General features: G+C 39.9%; 1 protein-coding gene across 1 annotated transcript; it reads right to left on the reverse strand.

Annotated features, from left to right (window-relative positions):
* Positions 1–11,459: 11,459 nt before the first annotated feature.
* On the reverse strand, positions 11,460–16,444 carry LOC306882462 (zinc-binding protein A33-like). The gene is made up of 6 exons (XM_079437087.1): positions 15,878–16,444; positions 14,670–14,765; positions 14,340–14,570; positions 14,182–14,204; positions 13,547–13,668; positions 11,460–13,248 (listed from the first exon to the last, which is right to left on the reverse strand). The coding sequence occupies exons 1-6, from the start codon at positions 16,325–16,327 to the stop codon at positions 12,680–12,682; spliced, it is 1,491 nt and encodes a 496-aa protein (XP_079293213.1). The 5' UTR covers positions 16,328–16,444; the 3' UTR covers positions 11,460–12,679.
* Between the last annotated feature and the right edge of the window lie 6,806 nt (positions 16,445–23,250).

Here is a 23,250-nt window from a genome sequence, read left to right on the forward strand (position 1 = left end):
GCGGACTGGTGTTCTTCTCGTCGGGAGGACCCCCGAAGATGCACGATTGGAGTGGTGCTTTCTTTCCTGCAAGAGAGGTTGGAGCGCAGGCTGTCGCCCTCCTCCTTGAAAGTGTACGTGGCTGCTATTGCGGCCCATCACGATGCAGTGGACGGCCGGTCCCTGGGGAAGCACGATCTCATCATGAGGTTCCTGAGGGGTGCCAGAAGGTTAAATCCTCCTAGGCCACCCCTGATGCCCTCCTGGGATCTCTCTATTGTCCTGGCTGGACTTCAGAGGGGTCCCTTTGAGCCGCTGGACTCAGTCGAGCTGAAATTCCTGTCGGCTAAGACAGCGCTCCTGACCGCGCTCACTTCCATCAAGAGGGTCGGGGACCTCCAAGCATTTTCGGTAAGCGAAGAGTGCCTTGTGTTTGGGCCGGCCTACTCTCACGTTGTCCTGAGACCCCGGCCTGGATACGTGCCTAAGGTTCCCACCACGCCCTTCCGCGATCAGGTGGTGAACCTGCAAGCACTGCCCTCGGAGGAGGCAGACCCAGCCTTGGCGTTGCTGTGTCCCGTAAGAGCGCTGTGCATATACGTGGAACGCACCCGGAGCTTCAGAAGCTCTGAGCAGCTCTTTGTCTGCCACGGAGGTCAGCAGAAAGGGAAGGCTGTCTCCAAGCAGAGGTTGGCCCACTGGATAGTGGATGCCATCGCCTTGGCGTACCAATCCCAAGGCGAGCCGTGCCCCCTCGGGGTGAGGGCTCACTCCACACGGAGTGTTGCCTCCTCCTATGCGCTGGCGCACGGCGCCTCTTTGGCAGACATCTGTAGAGCTGCGGGCTGGGCGACACCGAACACCTTCGCGAGATTTTACAGTCTCCGCGTTGAGCCAGTCTCTTCCCGTGTGTTGGGTAACAGGTAAGTGACGGGAAGAGTTGGCCGGTGTCACGCTTGCTGCGCCATTTCCCCCTTACCCGGGGATACGAGCGCCTATTCTCTCCTCCAGTTAGTTCCCCGGACGGCAAACCCTGGCGGAGTTCCTCCAGCACCCCCGGCAGTCAGGCTGGGCGGAGCAGTCTGACGCCAGGCCCAGTACCGGTGTTAGCTTGCCCGGGTCTCCGGTCAGCCCCTGTACTCGGCTAGGTGCCCGTGTGGCCTGATTCCCTTCGGGTGATCCCACACGTGTATTCATCCACGGTACGGTTTCCCTCACGGTAAACCTGTGTCTTCCCTTTGACAGAGCTCTGTCAGACCCTGCTGGCAGCCCTCCTCCCTTCTCCTAGGTAGGATCTGCCCCGGGGTCCAGGCGTATGTAGCACTGCCCCAGGCTTGGGCCAGTCCATACCAGTGTCTCCACACGTTACCTCCCTTCGGGCAGGGTGTTGCCTCCGTAGCGCCCTTCTCCGGAAGGCTCGCTTCCCCGTCGTTACTGCCGGGCTGTAACAACAAACAGGAAAGACGTGAAGCAGTCTTTCATAGAAGGTCGAAATCCCTTCCGATTTCTGGGGAAAGGAACAGCGGCTTGGCTATCTCCAGCAGCAATGTACTCAGTGGTCCCTGCGGGCGCCAAGGTTAGCGAATTTGCGCTGGGGCGATGGGAAGGTTGCGACCTTTGCATCGCATTTGTCTGTCACGCGCTAGCTTGTCAACATCTGCATGCCACAAGGTCGTGACGGGGTTCAGGTTGTGGCGCTTTCCATAGACCCCTAATGTCGTCACGACATAACTCATAGTGACCGACAGATAGGGAACGTCTCGGTTACGTACGTAACCCTCGTTCCCTGATGGAGGGAACGGAGACGTTATGTCCCCATGCCACAATCTTGAACCATCGCTGGTTGCCAGGGACACGTTCTCGGCTCCTCAGCGGAAAACCTGATGAGTGGATGCACCTGTCGCCCTTTTATACCCGTATGCACGGGGAGTGGCTCAGGTATGCAAAATCCACTAGCCAAATTTCATTGGCGTTTTCTCTTATCAGAGGCAGTCGGGGCTTCCAAGTAAATCCCCTAATGTCGTCACGACATAACGTCTCCGTTCCCTCCATCAGGGAACGACGGTTACGTACGTAACCGAGACGTTCTGTATATACATATATGCAAGTGATTTCATATGTGGATGTGCGTGAACTTTTCAGTGTAAAAGGAAGGCATTTCAGTGTAAAAGGAAGTAGCGGCACTTCCGGCGGTATTTCCAGATGCCGGAACATTTTAAAACGATTAGCGTGGCTTAATGCATAAAAAAATAGTTTTTATAAAAACTAAACTCAATAAACACATTATTAATAAAGCATACGATGTACAGACAAGCAGATGAGTCCAGAATAAGAACGCCACATGTTTAACCCGTTTAATCCCAAATTTTTCCCAGACATGAAAATATCCAAATTATGTGTCATAAGTAACCCTTTGAAATAATCAATAATTTTTGTCAAAAATTGTGTTTTAAGTTCGGTCACAATTGTGACCGGTGGGATAATGTGTATAGATATAACATATTTCTACAGTAATATGTTTTTTTTATATATATATCTTAGCCCAGCTATTTTAAGGGGAAAGGGGAAGTGGTGTGTGGCCAAGTATGGTGACCCATACTCAGAATTTGTGCTCTGCATTTAACCCATCCATGTGTACACACAGTAGTGAACATACAACCGGAGCAGTGGGCAGCCAAAGCTGCGGCCCCCGGGGAGCAGTTGGGGGTTCGGTGCCTTGCTCAAGGGTCTCACCTCAGTCATGGTATTGAGGTTGGAGAGAGTGTTGATTATTCACTCCCCCCACCTACAATCCAATTAAGACCTGAGACTCGAGCCCACGACCTTCAGGTTACAAGTCCGACTCTCTATCCATCAGGCCACGACTGCCCCACGACTGTAGTGCACCTCACATCCAATAAATCACAATAAGCTTTGTGCTCTGTTACTTTTGTTATGATACTATTTCTTAGCTTTCCAATTAAGTCCATTTTATTGCAGTTTTCAAACAATAAATGCCGTTTTGGTGCTGTTTAAGCGGCAGCGCGAAACGCATGTGAACTGATCATCTACTTTGATAAGTTTCATAACAAAATAAACATGTATAAACATCCGAAGGTATGTTAAAAGAAAGGGTACCCACTTTAAATTGTGTCCCTAGTACCTGTATACTTACATAGTAACTAGATGTGTATGTAGTATGTAACAACAGTGTAACTACATATTGGTACATAGTATCTGCAGCTGTAATATTTCTGTAATTACACACATGTAACAACCCTCAAAATGGTATGTGTAAGTACAAATGTGTAACAGGACATTGGTAAGAATACTTTTTTCACTTCACTAAGTACTCATGTAACAGGAATGATATAACTACATTTAGTAACAACAGTATGTATAAGAGTAATTAGAACTATTTGATCCAAGGGGTGGAGATGGGTAGGTTTAGTGGGAAGAGTTGGATCTCGAGTTGGTGGAGCTGGTGCACCACTCTAATACCAGTGTACTTACACGGTAACTCTAGGAATTGTCCACTTAAGTGTAACATTCTGGACACCAACCACAATTTATATGTAAAGCCTAACTTACTGGCCGCTGCTGTGTAACATCAAAGTAATTACATGGTAAATCCATAGGAATTGTCTACTTAATATAAAGTGTAACACTTTATTTACCAAAAAGTGCTGTTAGTCCTGTTACACATTTGTACTTTCATTACCAAAAAGTGTTGTTACAATGTCCTGTTACACATTTGTACTTACACATACCATTCAGTGGGTTGTGACATATGTGTAGTTACACAAACATCAGAGCTGTAGATACTATGTACCAATATAGTATGATTGTTACACTGTGGTTACATACTACATACACATCTAGTTACTATGTAAGTACTCAGGTATTAGGGACACAATATATAAAGTGGGACCAAAGAAAGAATATAACTTTCAACCGTCAGTATAACAGATTGTAGTTGTCAGGTAACATCACATTTATCTAAAAAAAAACACATTCGGTGATCATAAACTTGTTAGTTAGCTAGAAAAATGATGGCGCAGTGGATAAGACACATGCCTTTGGTGTGAGAGACCCGGGTTCGAATCCACTGTGAGACACCAATGTGTCCCTGAGCAAGACACTTAACCCCCTAGTTGCTCCAGAGGCGTGCGACCTCTGACATATATAGCAATTGTAAGTCGCTTTGGATAAAAGCGTCAGCTAAATGAATAAATGTAAATAAACATAGCACATTGATTATATTTTTTTACTGTTCTTCAGTGTTTGTTTAAATAAATTTGCAAAGTTTTTGTGAAAGATGAAATGCTTATATATTATATTGAAAATCGAATCACAAGCTGAGTCCTAATGATAATGTATTTAGGTATTATCTTTGGCATCACACAAACACAAAAAATCAAAGAAATGCATAACAATGTGCTCATGAACAGATGTTCCATATTTATAGCCAATCCCAATGATGCCACATTGACAAAACAAACAAACAAAAAAAACCCCACCAGTCCAGTGATGGTATCAGATACCATGTTACAGGTTTACATTTGATGACACCAGAATTCATGCATTACCATGATATTTACATTGCGGTAGTCTGGTTCATGTCAAAAACACTATGGTAAAGCCATGGTTATATTCAAACTTTGTTGAATGTGACATGAATAATGTAAAGTGTATACAGTAGGTGTATGGTCTATTTTTAGAGTGGTTACACTCTATGCCCCTTCTCACCCACTCACCTACCTTGCAGGCGGCGTCACACTCACGAGGAGATTCTCTGTATTCTGTATAGACAAAGCCAGGGATCTCAAATTTATTTTTTAATTTCTTTCTTAATTTTGGTAACTTCAATAGCAGTCGTGTTGTTTGGTGTGCTTCTCGAGATTTTGATTTGTGAATCATACAGACTTATTAAATCACTCCACTTGTGGTATTTTTCACAGCGAGTGTCATGGCAGATGTCCAAATCCACTATAATTTAAAAATAATGCAGTTTTTCTGTCACAGAATGTAGTTTTATGCATTTTTTAGGCAAGAATGTACTTGTTTAGACTTCAAATGTGCGGTTTGTTGATAAAGGTAACGTCTATTTGAAAATTTGCTTTGACATTTACGGAAATATGAGCTACAGGGCGTCAGCGGGCATTCAGCACTCAGTGCCGAGAGAAGCCTTACCTCGGCCAGATCTTCTGGAATTTGCCACTGGCTCTGATTTCTCTATGGTGGTTAAGCATGCGATGAAATTCATTTTGGTTAAATTTTACAGGTAGTCTTTGGTCTCGTCAATCTATTATTTGTTGAAGATCAAAAAGTTTTTGCTGAGGGTGAAATCTCATCACGTTATATTTTATGTAACTCCAATGCTATATTTAGTGCTGCCTTTGTGACATCACTGAATTCAATGATGAACTGCCTTTAACTGAAAATTGAGTGTTTACTATTGTCCTTTTGTATTATTGACACACTATTTACCTATTTGATGCTGTAAAACTGCTTTGACACAACCTGTATTGTTAAAAGAGCTACATAAATTAAGGTGACTTTACTTGACTTGACTTTGTACTTTTGACTGAATTGCCTAGCAACTTTTATGATGGCTGTTTTTGTTGTTTATTAAACATTATTATGCAATAAATAATCATTTATATACATAATAGTATTTAGGAATGGGAAACAGTGTGTGTGTGTTCGTGATGGTCATTTTAGGGGCTTTAGTGTTCCACCATTAGATGGAGACAAGAGACAGTTTTACGAGTCAGCAGTAAAGACCTTTATTTTGAAAAAGAAAAAGGAAGTTATTTTTACTTTCAACACCTTGTATTCAGCCAACAAATGCACTGAAAATCATCCTTAACAGATAAAAGTATAGTAGGACAAAGAGAGAGCATCCCTTTCCTCAGCGGACATTCAAACTAATGTTTTATTGTGAAAATGAGATTGAGCTGAAAAATCAACGCTGTATCAGATGCAGGTAATCACAATCGCTCAGTCCATCTCTCCCATAATACTCTACTCCACCTAATAAACTTCTTTTTTTTTAACTTTACACAAAACACAAAAGAAAGAAGAATAAAAAAATAAATAAAAACAATACAACAAAAAAAAAAAAAAAAAAAAAACCCCAAAAAAACAAAAACAAAACATGAACATTGTCCTGAGACTGGGCTTCATACATTATTTACAATCAGAAACATAAACAATTTAAGGCATAGGCTTATGTCCTATTTCAGAAAGTCAATAGCAGGACCCCATCTTCTTTCAAAAACTGGAGTCTTTAATTGCAGTTGTGCTGTCAACCGTTCCATTAAATAAACTTGTCTTATCTTTTGTGTCCATTGCATAACGGTAGGTGGCTCAGGTTTTAACCAACAGATTGGTATCATTTTCCTTGCCGTCATTAAGAGGAGATGGAGAAGAAATGCTTGGTCTTGAGAAAGATTATCTGGAAAGATATCCAGTAAAAATGTTTCGGAGTCAAAAGAGATGTTCACTTTTAGTAGATTTTCCAAAATGTCCTTAATGTCCTTCCAAAAGTTATGTATGATGGGACAATCCCAAAAGATGTGAGTTTGATCACCAACCAATCCACAGTTTCTCCAACATTTGTCACTCATACTACTCTTGGTGAGGAAAGATTTTAACGGAGTCCTGAAAAATCTGATTTTCGTCTTCCAATCAAACTCCCTCCAGACCTGACTGCCCACACCCTTATGACAGCCAGAGCAAATGTTAACCCAAACATCGTCCTCCAAGGTAACATTCAGCTCCATTTCCCATTGTTGTTTTATGTGTTGTGTATTATCTGACATGTCAATCAACAATTTTTTGTACATCACGGACATTTGTTTTTTCATTACACCACCATTTTCAATCAAATTAATAAAGTGCTTCTCTATATTTGTAGGCTCTCTTCTGATCAATTCCCAATCATTATGTTTTGTTACATAGCTCCTTATTTGAAAATACTTGTATAAATCACTTGAGGGTAACTTGAATTTCGCTCTTAATTGGGCAAAGGTTTTAAATACATTTCCATCAAACAATTGATTCACTGTGAGAAGACCCCTCTCAGCCCATCCCCGAAAGCCGCTGTTGTCTAATAAAGATGGAAAGAACTCAACATTTCCATTAATAGTCATAGCTCGAGATAAAGCAGTCTTTCCCTTCAACTGCTTTTGGACCTTATTCCAAATCTTTAATGTATGTTTGACCCATAAATTTGCTATTTTTATTCTTTTCTGAGACTTCAGGTTGAGAAATGGGAGTTGAGAGAGAGAGACTCCCGGCACCGAATATTCCTCCATAGAAACCCATTGTGACTCCGGATCCCGAATGATCCATGCCACCACAGCTTTTATTTGGGCAGCCCAATAGTATAATTTGAAGTTTGGTAGATTTAAGCCCCCATTTTCCTTAGGCGACATTAATATTTTTAGGCACACTCTTGGTCTTTTGTTTTGCCAAATAAATTTTGACATTAATTTATCTAGAAATTTGAAAGTAGATTGTGGTATAACAGCAGGGAGGTTTTGGAACAGAAATAATAATCTTGGAAGAATATTCATTCTTATACATTCGATTCTACCCAAAAGAGAAAGCGGTAGTACATCCCATCTGTTTAAATCAGTTCTGATTTCCTTTAACAATTTATCATAATTAGATGAAAACAACTGCGTAGTCTTGGGGGTAAGAATTACTCCAAGATATCTAAACCCCTGCTTGGAGTGTCTGAATGAGACAAGATTATCCAACTGCAATGGCCAAGTCCCAACAATCATTAAGGCTTCGGATTTGTTTGTATTGATTTTATAACCTGATATCATACTATACTCCTTAAGACAGTGGAGCAAGGCTGGAACAGAAGTGATAGGGTTTTCCAGAAATAATAAAATATCGTCAGCGAAAAGTGACAATTTATGCTGAACATTTGATTCATCTCTTATTCCCTGTATGAGAGGATTGGATCTAATCAGTTAGGCTAACGGCTCTATGCTCAAAGCAAATAGTGAGGGTGAAAGAACTTCACCCTGCCTAGTGCCGCGTCCCAATGGAAAAAACTTTGAGCAGTGCCCATTAACCCTTACTCGTGACTTTGGGTTTTTATAAAAAATTTGGACCCACTTTATAAACGTCTCATTAAAGCCCATGTGCCTCAATGTCTGTTGTAGGAAGCCCCAGTCCACCCGATCAAACGCCTTCTCAGCATCCAAGCTGAGAAGCATTGATGGGGTGTTCCTTTTCTGTGCCACTATTTGGAGGTTTAAAGCTCTTCGAACATTATCAGTCCCCTGTCTATGGGCGATAAAGCCCGTCTGATCGGGTTTCACAAGTTTTCTTATATATTTTTGTATTCTGTTTGCAATGATGGCAGTCAGTATCTTTAGATCAACACAGAGGAGGCTGATGGGGCGATAAGACGTGCACAGAGTAGGATCTTTACCATCTTTATGAATGACACTAATAATCGCTTCAGACCATGACTGAGGAGGATCCCCCTCTGAAAGTGCATAATTATAAACTTTATCCAAAAGAGGCGTAAGCTCTTTTTCAAATCTTTTATAGTATTCACCTGGGAGGCCATCCACTCCTGGAGATTTATTATTTTTAAGTTTTAAAATGCTGTTTTTTATTTCCTCTCTTGTAATTGGGCGTGTCAATAGATCGGCTTCCTCCTCAGTCAATTTGGTAAGATATATTGAGTTGAAAAAATTCTCTGTTTTTTCCCCCTTATTTTGACAGCTCTCTTCCTTGTACAATTCTTGGTAGTAAGTGGCAAATGCTTTTGCCACATCCTTGGGTTGTGATAGCGTTTCACCAGAATTTGGACACCTTATTCTATGGACAACTCTGCTTGATTGTGCTTTTCGCAATTGAAATGCTAACAGTCTGCTTGCCCGGTTACCAAATTCATAATACTTTTGATTTGTGAATCGAAGCTGCCCCTCTGCTTTATAAGTTAATAAGTCATTTAATTTCTGCCTATTTTCTTTCAACATATTAAATATGTCATTGTTTTGTACTGCTTGGTATTCTTTCTCTAATTGTCTAATTTTGTTTTCCAATCCTAATTGTTCTGCAAGCCTCTCTCGCTTTAATCTGGATGAAATCGCAATAATGTTTCCTCTCAGGACACATTTGGCTCCCTCCCATAATACTGATGGACTTACAGTCTCATTGTCATTAAATTGAATATACTCTAGTAACACTTTCCTAATTTGTTGTTGAATCACTTCGTTATTTAGAATAGATACATTTGCTCTCCAGTACTTAAAATTATTATTTGGATTCAACTTTAACTTCAAAGAGACTGGAGCGTGATCTGAAATGGTAATTGCTTCAATAGAACACTGGGTCACTCTATAGGAATCTACACCAGTCATCAAAAACATATCTAATCTTGAGTGACTACAGTGTACATTCGAAAAAAAAGTAAAATATTTTTCCTTGGGATGCAGTCGACGCCAAACATCTATCAAACCCAACTCATCCATCAGTGCACAAAGAGTTAAAGACTTCCTGGTCCTTGGACCAAAGTCAGCAGGGAGCCTATCTACAGATGCTCTCAGAACACAGTTAAAGTCTCCCCCTATAAGAATAATCCCTTCAGCTTTGTCTGCTATCAATGACGCACTATTTTTGAAGAAAATAGGACAATCCTCATTTGGAGCATACAAATTTACTAGAGTCATTTTAATGCCCCCTACACATCCAATCACCATCAGAAATCTCCCCTCCTTGTCACTGAAAGTTTTCTCATGGCAAAAATACACTGACTTGTTGAAAAGAATAGCAACTCCTCTTTTCCTCCCACTTTGATGTGAGGAGCTATTTTGCTGGTCTACCCACTCTCTCCTCAGCTTCATGTGTTCCTTATCTGAGAGATGCGTTTCCTGTAGCATTGCTATGGCACAGTTAAGTTTTTTCAATTGATTCAGCACTTTTTTCCTTTTAATTGGGCTACCTAAGCCTTTAACATTATAAGTAACACATATTAGATTATCCATCTGTTATTATGTTGTATATTTTACAAAAGATAACAGTATAATGGCCCATCAAAAGTCTCAGGACAAAAAGAACACTTGCAAATGAACACATAACTACCAAATTGAACAATGTAGGCTTCCACATACCCGACTGGATCAAACGTGAATCTTTTAACTAGTTCTCAAACCTGAATAACCCAGTCCCCGGTGTGTCTTGGACGGAGGCTGGTGACTGATCCTCCGCGGGAAAAAAAAACACGTCGTGTGCGGTATCGCTGTCGCTCCCAGAGCGTTTCGTTTGCGACTTGGCTGTGGATAAGTGGCCCTCCACTTAGTGGTTCTCGCTCCTCGTCCATATTGGAAATCTTCACTTTTCTTCTCCTAACTACACTGGTTTAATTAGATAGATGACCTCGGCGGAGGTATAAATTACTTATCTGTGTTGAAAAAGGCTTTGATTTCGGCATTGGTGAGTGTCGCTGGATTTCCATTGGCTCTCCTTCCCGCTGTATTCCACCCCTCTCGGCACAGCTCCGTCTCCAGTCGCTCCCTCTCGTCTACTCGGGCGTGCACCCCCAACTCCTCAAGTACCGGCACAGCGTCTGTCAATGTCGGGTAGGTCTTCACGCCATCCTCCATAAAAACTCTCAGCTGTGCAGGGAAAACACACTTTGCCCTAATGTTCTTCATCTTTAGCTGCTTTACTGCATCACGCACCAGCGCTCTTTTCTTCTGCAGCTCGGGAGAGAAGTCGTGATCAAAGTAGATCTGCTTTCCTTCGTACATAACTTTTTTCTGCTCCCAGGCTTGTCGTAGTATGATTTCTTTTACTGAGAAGTCCAAAAACCTATCTACGAGCGAACGAGGGGTTGCTTCAGGGTTCTTGGGCTTGGCAGTGAGCGCTCTATGTGCCCTTTCAATGACGATGTTAAGTTCAGGGGGAAGTCGAAGAACAGATTTAAGCAAATCATGTACAAAAAGCTTAACTTCTCTTCCCTCGCTCCCTTCAGCCACTTTATAAATTCTCAGATTGTTTCGCCTTAGACGATTTTGCATATCTTCACATCGTGCATTCAAATCCATTTCTTGGTGCAGTAAGTAACAGAGGGCCCGCTCATGGCGCCTAGCCGTGTCTTCATTAGCACTAATACGGTCCTCCGCCTCTGTAGTTCTCTTTTGCAGTTCAATAAGTTCTCCTTTCAGTTCACCGAAGGACGTTTCCAACCGTGTTAAAGATAGCTGAGTCTGAGTGTGCCCATCTTGGTTGTCTTTCCTCAGTTTCTCGAGCTCTGCAAGTATTTTTGACTCTGAGTCACGCATGCTAGCATCCGATTGCGCACTCTGCGCTTGCATCAGAGTTAGCTGCTTCAAGTTTTCGCCTTTTTCCTTAGCTGAGTCCTGTTTAGATTGTCCTCTGCCTCTAGTTGTCGACATGTCAAATTTGATAAGAATCGCCGAGTTTTATACTGGTTTTGTTAGGGAAATATAATTTTTTTTTTTGGACGGAGCGTGTCCCTCAAGCTGCTGCCAACATGGCGTCACCGGAAGCCAATAAACTTCTTTTAATACAGTAATAAAATAAACTTTCAATGAAGCAACTCAACGTTGCTTTGTTACTAGTTCTAAAGTGACGTTTTCAAATTAGTAACCGAGGCTTGGGCTTTGCTGTTAAACTGCCCACTTTAGATTTGAATTTGTGGCGGAAGGAAGTAGTTCTGCACAAAAGAGGGTTTTTAAAGACACTCCATTTTTGTTAATTATGTATTTACACACTTGTGCCATCAAACTGTTGTGTAAATGCAATATCACATTCGTAGCCATGAAATATCAGCTGTATATCGTCATGCTGTGATTATCTGTGGCACTTGGCCTACGGTCGAATCACAGCCGTGCCGATACACAGCCATATCTCATAGCTACAAGTGCGATAATTTTCATATAAAGCAACAAAAATAGTGGTATAGTATACAAACAAATCAAACTTTTTTTTCTCCATAAAGTTTAGGCTACCCTTTACAAAATGTACCTTTTAAATACTAAAATGTACCATTTATGTAATAATAGGTGTTTTCGCACCGGAGGAACATTTTCATAGTTCCTAGAACTATTGGTGGTAGTTCCTACTTTTTGGAGTGTTCGCACCGGAGGGATTAGGAACGTATTTAGTTCTAGGAACTCCATTTGGGGGAACTAATTTGGCTCCTACTTCAGAGCAGGGTCTAAAGAGTAGAGTTCTATGGGAACTACCAGTGACGTATATGTGCACTGACTGGCCAAACGCATATGAAACACCAGCTACCCAGCATTTTTAAAAAGCCTTTAAAAAATATTTTACATGTCTGCAAAAAATGACATGTCTGCAGCTTTATGTCCTTTTCTTAGTCTCAATGACAACACAACAAGTTGTCATAGGAGGTTTAGTCAGATTTCTGTGCTCTTTCAAACACACAAACTGTGCATTTACATAACATCTCCATTATCACGAAACCCACAAGACACAACGAAAACAGCTCTGAACACAGCGTCCTTCATTCACCCGTTGTCGATTTTTGTAAATGCCGCAAATAAAGACGTTGCTGTCAGCCGCTTCAGAGTTCCTGCTACTGGTGTGAATGCAACCAGGAAAACGGCCCAAGGGAGAAATTGGTTCTCTTGAAACCACCATGCTGGCTACTGCAACTTTTGTACTTGTTTTTTTTTATCTGAAAGTGTGGCTATGTTCAGTAAGCCAGTTCTTGAGGGATGGTTACTGCCACCTTCACTGGCACAATTCTCAATGGCTCAGTATTACTGCCCTTGCCACTCACACATGGAGAGAAGAAAGGAATGAGCTTGTTGGTGGGCAGATGTGAAAAGGTGTAGATATGTGTCATGTCAAGTGGGTCGTAAAAGGAGATTTCCTTATCATTGTTGTTCAAACAGACGCGGATCATGTGTGGTTTTCTTTTCACACAGAGCCTAGTCCATGGTTTTGTGCTGGCACTGTATTGGCCACCTTCTCTTAAAGCCAGAGCCCAAAATCCAGATTCGGAGTTGACATTCAGAATTCCCTGGCGGCTCACAGACTCCCTCACAACACCCAAGTCCCATTTAGTCTTATTCCCCACCTCCACCTCCCAGCAGTGTACACCTGCGCAGAGAGTTTCATTACCCAGAACGCAAACACAGAGGTCAAAGCGCTCTGGGTTATCTGGGATATCTGACTTTAAGTCTCTGTAATGTACGCTGGTCAAGTCTTCAGACAGTTTTAGCCACTTTGCTGCAGTGTTTGGATCCATTATTATGGCACCTGAAAGAGATATTACAATCAAAAGTGCAACAGTGTAAATCCACGACAAGTTTGAAAAAGCTTTCTGTCCTTTTGTGATACCATGTCCTGTTTTTGAATAATTAGTATGTCTTTAGGTCCATGCTGCGTTCATATTTCAGTAGAATCGGACCAGACTCCCTGTTTGGTGCGCACTAAGGTTCAAATGGCAGCATTCACACTTATTTAAATGAACCAAACTAACAAAGCTATCGCACCAGAGCTTGTTTTAATCAAACCTGTCAAGTATAAACACACTCTAAGTGATTCTAATACTTACTGTACTGCACTTGTCCCAACATCTTTTCCCACACTTTAAACTTCAGGTTTCCCACGTGTTTAGCAACATCTATAAGAGAATCCGGTGCTAAAACATTGGAGTCTTGAAGACTATAAGGAACACTGCAACAGAAATTTGATCACATACTTTACATTGATGATATACAATAACATATTCATTACTGAACAGAACATACTGTAAATAACATGGATGAATATATGTGTGAAACTTACAAAACTGTCAAAGAAAAGAAAAGAGAACATAAATCATATTGCTTTGAAACAATCCATATTGTGAAAAGCGCTATGCAAATAAATTCAATCTTACTTTTATTTTATTTATTTGAATTTTTATTAATGTTTATAATCAAAATGCAAATGTAATTTTATTGGTAGTGTGTTAGCTTAGATATTATTTTAAAATATGTTGAATACAGTAATGTAACACATCACTGAAAATTATGGAAATCACAAAAAAATTTATGAAATTATAACATCTGAACATTACACTCACAAGGATTTAAATGACATGAAAATAATAATACAAAAAAGTCGATTGTTTACTGTTTCTTTTTTATTTTGTTTTTGAGTTGTTTTTTGTGAGATGTCTTTTCTTTAGATTCACCCTCATTTTACCTGTCAGTGTAGCTTTTATAAACCTAAAAGGAATTGAGGGAAAAAAAAAACAATTACAACAAATATTACAAATTTAGGGTAGTATAAATTACTAAATACAATTTAAAGGTGTCCACAGAAAGCACTATGGTTTGTTTTCTGCATTTTTGGTTGGTTACCTTGAGGAACTGCATATCATCTTTTTCTAGATCTGATTCTTTGTTTTGGATGGTGTTGGAGAGGCTCACTATTTTATTGCTGAGATCCTCTAATTTTTCCTGCATGATTTCGTTTTTCATCTCTGCTTCATCTTCCAGCATTGAGATCCGTGTCGCTTCCTCCAGCCGCAGGAAGTGATGCAACTGCTCAAAATCCTTTTTGACCAAATCCATAGTGAGTCTGGTTTGTTCCTGGGGAAAATGCTTCAGTCAGTGTATCTCATTTAATGTGATATATAGATTAAGTTACACTATGGCTCTGATGATTGTATCCAGTCTGGAGTACAATACCTTGATAAACTGTGTAGTCCTGAGACACTCAGCCTTTTGTGTGTTGAAGGTCATTAGATCCTCCTTAAGTGGCCGTAATGAATGCCTCACCTTTCCCTGAAAGAATTAAGGTTCTAGTGTCAGAATCATCAAGCCCCCCCCCCCCCCCCATATCTAAATTATACATGCCTTTAACTCCCAAGGTTAACTCCCTTTTTTTCAGTTTTGTGGAACACCTGACCTAATTTACTTTACCTGTGTCTCATTTCTCTCTCTATATTTATATTCTTCTTCTTCGCCTGTTCTCTACCAGATTCTGTTTCACTCTTTGTGGAGTCAGTTCTCCTGTATCCTGTTTGTTAAGTCTTATCCAATTTGTTTGTTCTTGCTTCTCAGTTGGATTGTGAGTTTCTGCCTGCCAATTTATAGCACGTCTGTCTGTGTGATGTTTGCTTTCCTGGTTTATAACCCCTGGTTTCTGGCCCTGCCTGTGATTGTCTGTTAGCTGGAGAAACTGCCTTTTTGACCTTGGTTTGACCTGCCTTTCTGTTTGCAACTTTTTTCCCTACATTTTTTTTTTTTTTCACTTTTGAAGTTTCCACTTCACAATGAACGACTGAAAAAAAGTAACCCATTTCAATACGGTGTCATTTGTTAACATTAAGTTAACTAAATTAGGTAACGTGAACTTACAATGAAAAATACTTCTAAAGCATTTATTAATTAAAGTTAAATGTTCATTTTAACATTTACTACATTACTAAAACCATGTTGTATTTGTTCATATTATTTGATGGAACTGCTAGCATGAACTAATGAACAGTATCTTTATTATCTAACATAATAAATATGCATGTGGATGTTCATTGTACAATGAATGACAGATCCGCTCTGTTTTACTGATCACATATTTATCAGTGCAGAGGAGCAGTGCTAAACAACCTACCTCAAAAAAAGTCTGCAAGTAAATTTGTGTTTTTATGTTTCAAACAGAGATGGCGATAGAGAGGCAAAAGTTTTGAGCTTTAACTGCAGCTTTAACTAATACTATCTGATTGTAAACTGTTGCAAAAAAAAAAGGTTCCTTGTGATTTGACCCGTTAAACAGTTTTGAAGAAGCAAAATACTCAAATGCACTTGTTTTAACACAGTACCGTTTCAGCTTGATTACTTTCAATAATAATCACTGCATAAGCATCAATATGCATGAAATTACATGTTTACAAGACCTTAAGTTCCTGGGCAGCTTCCTCCAGTGGAATAATCTGATGGTCCTTGTGCCTCCTAGATCGCTGACAAACCGTACACAAAGCCTCCTGCTCATCCTCACAGAAGAATAAGAGTCTCTTTCCATGGTCACTACAGCGTTTCTCTGGAGTCTGTGTTGATTCTCTTCCTTGCCTCTCTTCCCTGCATTGTTCTGTCTCTTCTAGACTGGACTGTTGCCTGGCTCGAAGACTCTCCACTATGTTCCTCAGAACCAAATTAGTTGTAGGCCTTTCACTGAGACACAGTGTCCTACAAACAGGGCATGTTCTTCTGAAATGACCGTTCCAGCAGCTGTCAATGCATGTCTGGCAGAAACTATGGCTGCATTCCAAAACCACAGGGTTGGTGAAGAGCTCAAAGCACACAGGGCAGTTCAAATCTTCTTCTGAAAATGAAGCCTGGTAAGCCATTTCTCAGTATCCGTTTTTTTTTTTTTTTCTAAATTTGTCCAAGTTTGATCGAGGTCTCTGGTGTAAGTGTCAGAGTAATGCTACTTTCACTCTCTCCTACGCAGATGAAACCTCAGTGGTTTAAGAATGCTGTTCAGCAGGTAAAACTAAATAAACAGGTAGATCCTAAACAAAAGAAATAACCTAAAAAAAAAAGACTGTTTTAAACTTTTACTTTCCTTTTTTTGTTCTGAACATGGTGTTTTATAAACATAAATGTGCAATTGATTTCAGCCTTGTATGTTCATTTGAAGGTAAACAAAACCTCAAAAAGTAATTTTATGAACCAAGTATTTGAATAGGAGAAGACAATATCCTTGTTTGTTTGTGGTGGTTATATGGCCCTTCCTATACTCTCATATGTGATTATTCTTCACTGGAGGTAGAGTCTGAAACCATACAGACAGTTTAGTGTTTACTGACCACAGATTAACATCTAGAATCAGTCTGAATCTTTATTATCTAGTCTTCTCGGTTCTCTGTGTTTATCATTTCATTTATTACCACTAGGGAGAGCACATGCCACAAAAGTGGACGAGCGAAGCAGTCATAATCTACAGGAAATTAGTCGCTTGAAAACCCTTTCACAAAATGCACTTTTGCCATATATTTGCACCCCTGGAATCACGTTTTGGTGATATTATACTTCTGGAAGTGTTTTAATCCTCAGAGGTTTAGAGATTGCTTTTAACACATTTCAACGTTTATCATATGCCATAACTGATAAATTTATATCAACATAAATGTGTATTTTATGCAATGTGTCTAAGTAGCCCTAAATAGAATATATTTTTTTTTTTACATGTTATTAATATTTTTAATGTTAGTTAGAAACAGAAACACTTTTTTTTTTTTTTTTTTTTTTTCAGTTTGGTGCAGTTTTGTCAATTTTAGGTGGCATTTTATTCTGAAACATTTTAGTCTAACATAGAGATAGATAATACTTTATTCATCCCTTAATTTCATGTAGGGCCTAATATAGATAAACATAAACATGTGTGGTTTATGTGTTCACAGCAGTCATAATCTGCAGAAAATGTAATATGTGCCCCCAGATTCATATAAAATATGCTATTTGTCATCTTTTTTTGTTTTGTTTTGTTCAAAAACTAAAAATTAAAACAAATTCTCAATCTAAATATTTACATATGTTATAACCGACAGATATATATTTAAACATAAATGTATATTTTATGCAATAATATGTCCGGAATAATAGTGCTATTAAAACTGTTGTATGCTATTAATAATGTTAATAATAATTAGAAAAAAAAAATTTGGTGCCTTTTTGTCACTTTTTATTACATCTTTGCCTCAAGCACCTGCTAATTCATTTTCTAGAACAGCAGTATAATTTGTTTAGTTGTTCACTTTAGAACTATCTCTACAATAATCTGCAGTTTTATTAATCATTTTGCAGCCTCAAATTAGTAAAACAGCAGTCTCATAGTTAATACTAGATGATTGTCGCCGAGTCTGGTCTGAGAGTATAAAAATAGGCCACATTCTGACAGTGGAGTTAAGGTCACTCCTGTCGTCTGTTCAGTTTCATCTGAAAAGCTGAATCCATCCTGCTCTACTTTCCACTATGTGTGCACCCCTGTGTGTGTGTGTCAGGATTTCTGATAGCCAGCACATAGTGATGATTGTGTACTAGGAGACGTCTGATTAGAAGAATGTTGCAATCAGTAAAATGCTGGATAAGTACTTTAGTCCAGCTCCTTTCACAGAGGGATCCAAACAAGTGTGTGCTTCAGTGTGTATAGCTGCCTGTCAATCATGTATGAGTGCAGATGAAGTCTTTCGCTCCTCAGCAGGATGAGGGACAGATTAAGTGTGCCCAATGCATACTGACACCATGTGCTCACACCTCCATTACCACTAGAAAAAAAACATCTGGCACCACGCAATTGCAGCTTGCATCCAACCCAAACAATTTCTGCAAAATACCAATTCAAATATTAATATCAGCTGCTCTTCACAAAGGGACACCATGCTCAGACAGCGCATAAAAAGAAAGCTAGCTCTTTTTTTAAAAAGTGTATTACAAAAAAGCAAAGCAGCTAATTATTTTAAAGGGGACATAACACACACAGTTGCATCTCATGTAAATGTTGAGTAACTGCAAGAGTAGTATTGAATCCTTCATATCTCCAAAAAATCTTTAGTTTTATCATATTTATAAAAGAAAAATACAGCTTTACGATTCTTTCCTGGAGGCGCACCGTGGGCGGAGCTAAAGAGTGACGAGCACTTAAGCGCCGATCGTCAAAACACAGACATTTGATGCCGTTTCACTTACCGTCTGCAGTTCTGAATCATAACCGGGATCTTTAATCACTGGGACTGCTCCATCTTTCAGTATCAAACGATGTGCAAATTCAGCATCGAACTGGGCCGGCAAATGCCCATTTGCGCGTTCTTAAATGCCCATATTAGGAGTTCCACCCTCATTTATGTCATGAAGAGCCACGATCGAAAAAAACTCTCCGAAACTTGTACGAACCCGGAAGTAAGATTTTTGGCACAGAAATACTCTGTTATACGTCCATATTGTGTTTTAAACTGTGTCCATGCTTAGCCTTTGAGTCCAACTCAACAGTGTAAACAACTCTGAAAGCATGAAACCGCATTGTATCCGCCCTTTAAATATTTTTTTGTGGAATTGCTCTTCAGAGCTGTTTTCTATAGGTGGTCATTATTCATTTTGGCAATGAGCCTGTTAATGGGATGTTATGGCTCATTGAACAAACTCAAGCTCAGTTCAATCCTTTCGATGATTATGGCTGACACACTACTGCTGATCCTTTCAGAAAAACAAGGTATTATTATTTTGTGATTTAGTCCCATGCTTTCACACTCACTAGGCCATTACAATGTCTGTAAACAATATGATGCCTCACCCCTGTACCCTTACAAAGAGAGTTTCAATTCAAGCAAAGCAGAAGTAGGGAATTTGAAAATAAAGCTGATGGCTTTTCATCATGCTTTCCCAGTTATATGACTCACAGAGATTTAATGGCAGGGATTCATTTGAATGAAGCTCTTCTGCTCCCCACAGGGGAGATATTTGCAATACTTTTGAGTCCAGGCAATACAATTATCTTGGAGTCGAGAAACCACCATCCTCCCACAAATCTTAAAGACTGCTTGTCTGATCAAAAGCTATTTTCTTTGAAAGTTGACTCTTTTTGACAAAGGCTCAGAGATTGGTTTTTATGAAAACACACTGTAACTTTTACCATTTTGTTTACATTAAAACATTACACTAGAGTAGGTGTTTTACATTTTTTTTATATGTAAATTTTATTTTATTGTTTTCCCAGAGACCCAGAACTTAAATTTAAAAAATAAATAAATATGCTGTCATGAAATCAAAATTGTAAAAACAGTCATAGCAAGTATGGACCTGCTAATGCCAATAGGTACAAATGCATGCTGCTGTGAGGATGTAAGATACTCTGCTGCTGCTGCTGCTGCATGAATAGAATAAATAAAAATCCTGTAGCAGATCTAGACAGGTGGAGCTGGGGGAGGTGGAGAGTTTCAGAGGAACTCGGATAGCAAACTTCAGGACCAACTTACAGCCAACACTGGACTAGACAATTTAAATGTTGAGCAATAAATCTGATTGACTGCAGAATCAGCAGTGGACAACCATAATGTAGCAAATTATTTGATTGCTAGCGGACTGCATATAAATGACCTATCAACCTGTACCATCTAGAGTTTCATCACTAAACTACAGTAGATATAAAATTCTTACTATGAAATGATTCACATTAATGAAAGAAATGTCTTTTCCACTGCACGATGTGATCCAACTATGTGGCATTTCCAAGAGGCCTTGCAGTGAAAACATTGAGATGGGAGAGTGTATTATGATAGGAAATGTTGTGTTTCTCTCCCCTTAGCTCAAATAAAATAGAACTGAGTGATATGAGAGAACATACCACAGAGAAAGAGAGGAGTGAGTCAGTCAGAAAGGGAACAATCTGAGCCAAGCAATACTCTTGATTTCATAACATTTTGTGAATAACTTATTATTTCACCTTTCAAAGGAATACATTTTGGACTAGTTCTTGGATTTTATTTTAGGTGCTGCAAAATTCAGATATGTAATATATAAAAGTGAAATTGTAACCTTCTCGAATCTCCAGAATTATATTCATGAAGGAAGTCTATGATAAGGCCCAGTGGAGAAAGCTATCCCTTCATCTCAGTGGCAGTTTCCTGGCTTGATGAATAGCTGAATGGCAATAGCTTCTCTGCAGGAGCTATTGTTGTTGTATTAGACTTTAATGGAAAGTCTTTAAATTTTCTATTTGGTAAACCATGGACTGACCCACCGGCGGCCACACCAATCAGAAGACTATAAAGTCAATTTAGCCTAACACTTCCAATTTTCAGAGTTTGATATTTTCATCCCTGATGATACAGGAAGTTTTTTTTTTTTTTTTTTTTTTTTTTTTCATAATCATGCATCCTGCCAACAAATTGAGTTTGCATGATTATCTGCAAAATGACTGTCTGCATGACAGATGAAAACATAAAAAATATGAAAACTCAAAGTGCTTGGCCAAATTAACTTCTGGGTCTTCTTCCCACTTCTGCAGGCAGCAGTATTTTGCGGTTGGCTCTAGTTTGAATCTGACCGGTAAAAGTCATTAACTCCTGGTGCGTGGATGGATGAAGGGAAAAGAGTGGCATTTTTTCCTAACTGAATCCAACACATGAATGCAGCAGCATTGCTCGTGCCGGACTGACTGGTGAAGTCCAGATCAGTCTTTTTCAATTAATTCAGGTTCTAAAGTTGGCCACTTAAACTGTTTTAAACAGCATTAGATATTACACGTGGTGTTGGAGCTTACATAGCAAAGCAAATGGAACAAAATACAGTTATATTAAATTTACAAGCCATTTGACACAAGCCATTTTAAGATGCTGTTATTATAAAGAGTTTACTGGAAAATGAGACAATGATTAGGCAGTGCACCAGTTCTCTTATTCTGTCTCTCTCACATCTTTCTCTGTGTCTCTTCCATAGAGTGGAATTTGTCAGTTGAATGATTAAGACAGATTAGTAGAGACAGGCTGCTGCTGGTCACTGGGCAGGTGCATGAGGAAGATCTTGACGAGTGGATTTGCATTTAGATCGAACACTCACAGAGTCCTTTAAACACATGCATATGGAGGCTGCTTGTGTTATTGATCAGCTCGGGCTTTGGATCAAAGATTTTCTGTGACAAGGCAAGACAGGTTAAAGCTAGAGGACACAAGAGTAACTTTATCCCTTCATCCGTGAGAATAAAAATGAAAAGAAATGCATTATAAGTGGATATTTATGAGTTCTATTTTTTTACGCATTACTAGAGAAGCAAATTAATCTAATTACATCTTGATATAACATCTACAGTTACTTAAATTGTGCTATTATCATTAACAAAAAAACAAAAAAACAAAAAAGAGCTATTGACTGAATAACTGAAATGGAGCTGAAAAAACAAACAAACAAAAAAAAACAATGGCAAACAACTTAAATACAGTCACGTTACGCTGTTCAGGGAACACACTGGAGGCACAAGGAAGCGTTAAACAGTCTTTAATCAAGGAAACACTGGGAATCATCAAAACAGGAGCTTGAGCATGGAGGGAGGACCCATGGATGGAGGTAGGAGCCATGGAGGATGAATGGCCGCCGACTCCAGGGGGCCGACCAATGGCAGCGGAGCAGGTGGAGGAGGAGCCTGAGGCGTAGACGGAGAGCCGATGAGCCAGGGCGACGGGGAAGATCCGGGGGACCAAGGCGGAGATGTGGAGCGGAGCACCTCTCCGCACTCTCACTGTCCGCGACTAGCAGCTTCCACTCCGCCGTGATCCGTGACTCTGTCGCTCCATGCGCCAATGGCTTGTCGGTCGCTGCGGGCTCTGGCTCTCCGTCAGCAGTGGGCTCGGGTATGCGCTCCGCGCAGCATGGAGATGGTGGGCTGGGCACTGGGTCCGGAGTGGCACAGGTGAGATCCCCCTCGGGACAGACTGTGAAAGGGGATCCGTGTCTCGCCACAGTCCACTCCACAAAGGCAGCGAAATTCGCTCGAGGACCATCCTTGGACAATGGCGCTCTGCACGCGATGTTCAAACTGGCGTCGTAGAATGCACAGAGCGTGTCGTCTGGGTAGGTGGTGAGGCTTGCAAGGACCAGGAATAGTCTGGTGTGGTCCTCGAGTGATCTCTCCCCCTGCTCCAGCAGGAGGAGGAGGTATTCCGGGCGAAGCGGGTAGACAAAAGCAATTAACTGTATAGTTCTGGTTTTGGAACACGCTGGAGGCACAAGGAAACATTTAACAGTCTTTAATGAAGGAAACACTGGGAATCATCACAAACACTAACTGAACAGACTGAAGATAACGAGGGACAGATAGGTGCAGGGAATCAACTAATAATCAAACTAAACGAGGACAGGAACAAGACCAAATAAGGCAAAACAGGAACTGAAACACATGACAAGACGGGTCCAATCCTGACAAATACGTTTACGCTGAAATACTAAAATTACTGAATGGAAATAAAACTGAAATAAAAACAAGCCCCTATAACTAAAAAAAGAAAACAGAATGAACAAATATTATAAAATATAATAATATATAAGTATTATAATAGTATATAAATAACACTTTTACTAAAATAGCAGATGTGTACAGTAGTTGGTTGAATATTGAATATGATTGTAACTGACTAGAGTCTGCTATTAATTATGATCTCAATTTTACTGTGATCCAAATTGTGATTCCAAATTAAATATTTATTTATTGTAAATATTTAGAAACAAACTTTGTGATTATTGCATTCTTGCCAGCTCTAATGTTTACAAAAATACTAAAAAT

The sequence above is a fragment of the Barbus barbus genome (assembly GCF_936440315.1).
Source record: "Barbus barbus genome assembly, chromosome: 16".
Classification (NCBI taxonomy): Eukaryota; Metazoa; Chordata; class Actinopteri; order Cypriniformes; family Cyprinidae; genus Barbus; species Barbus barbus.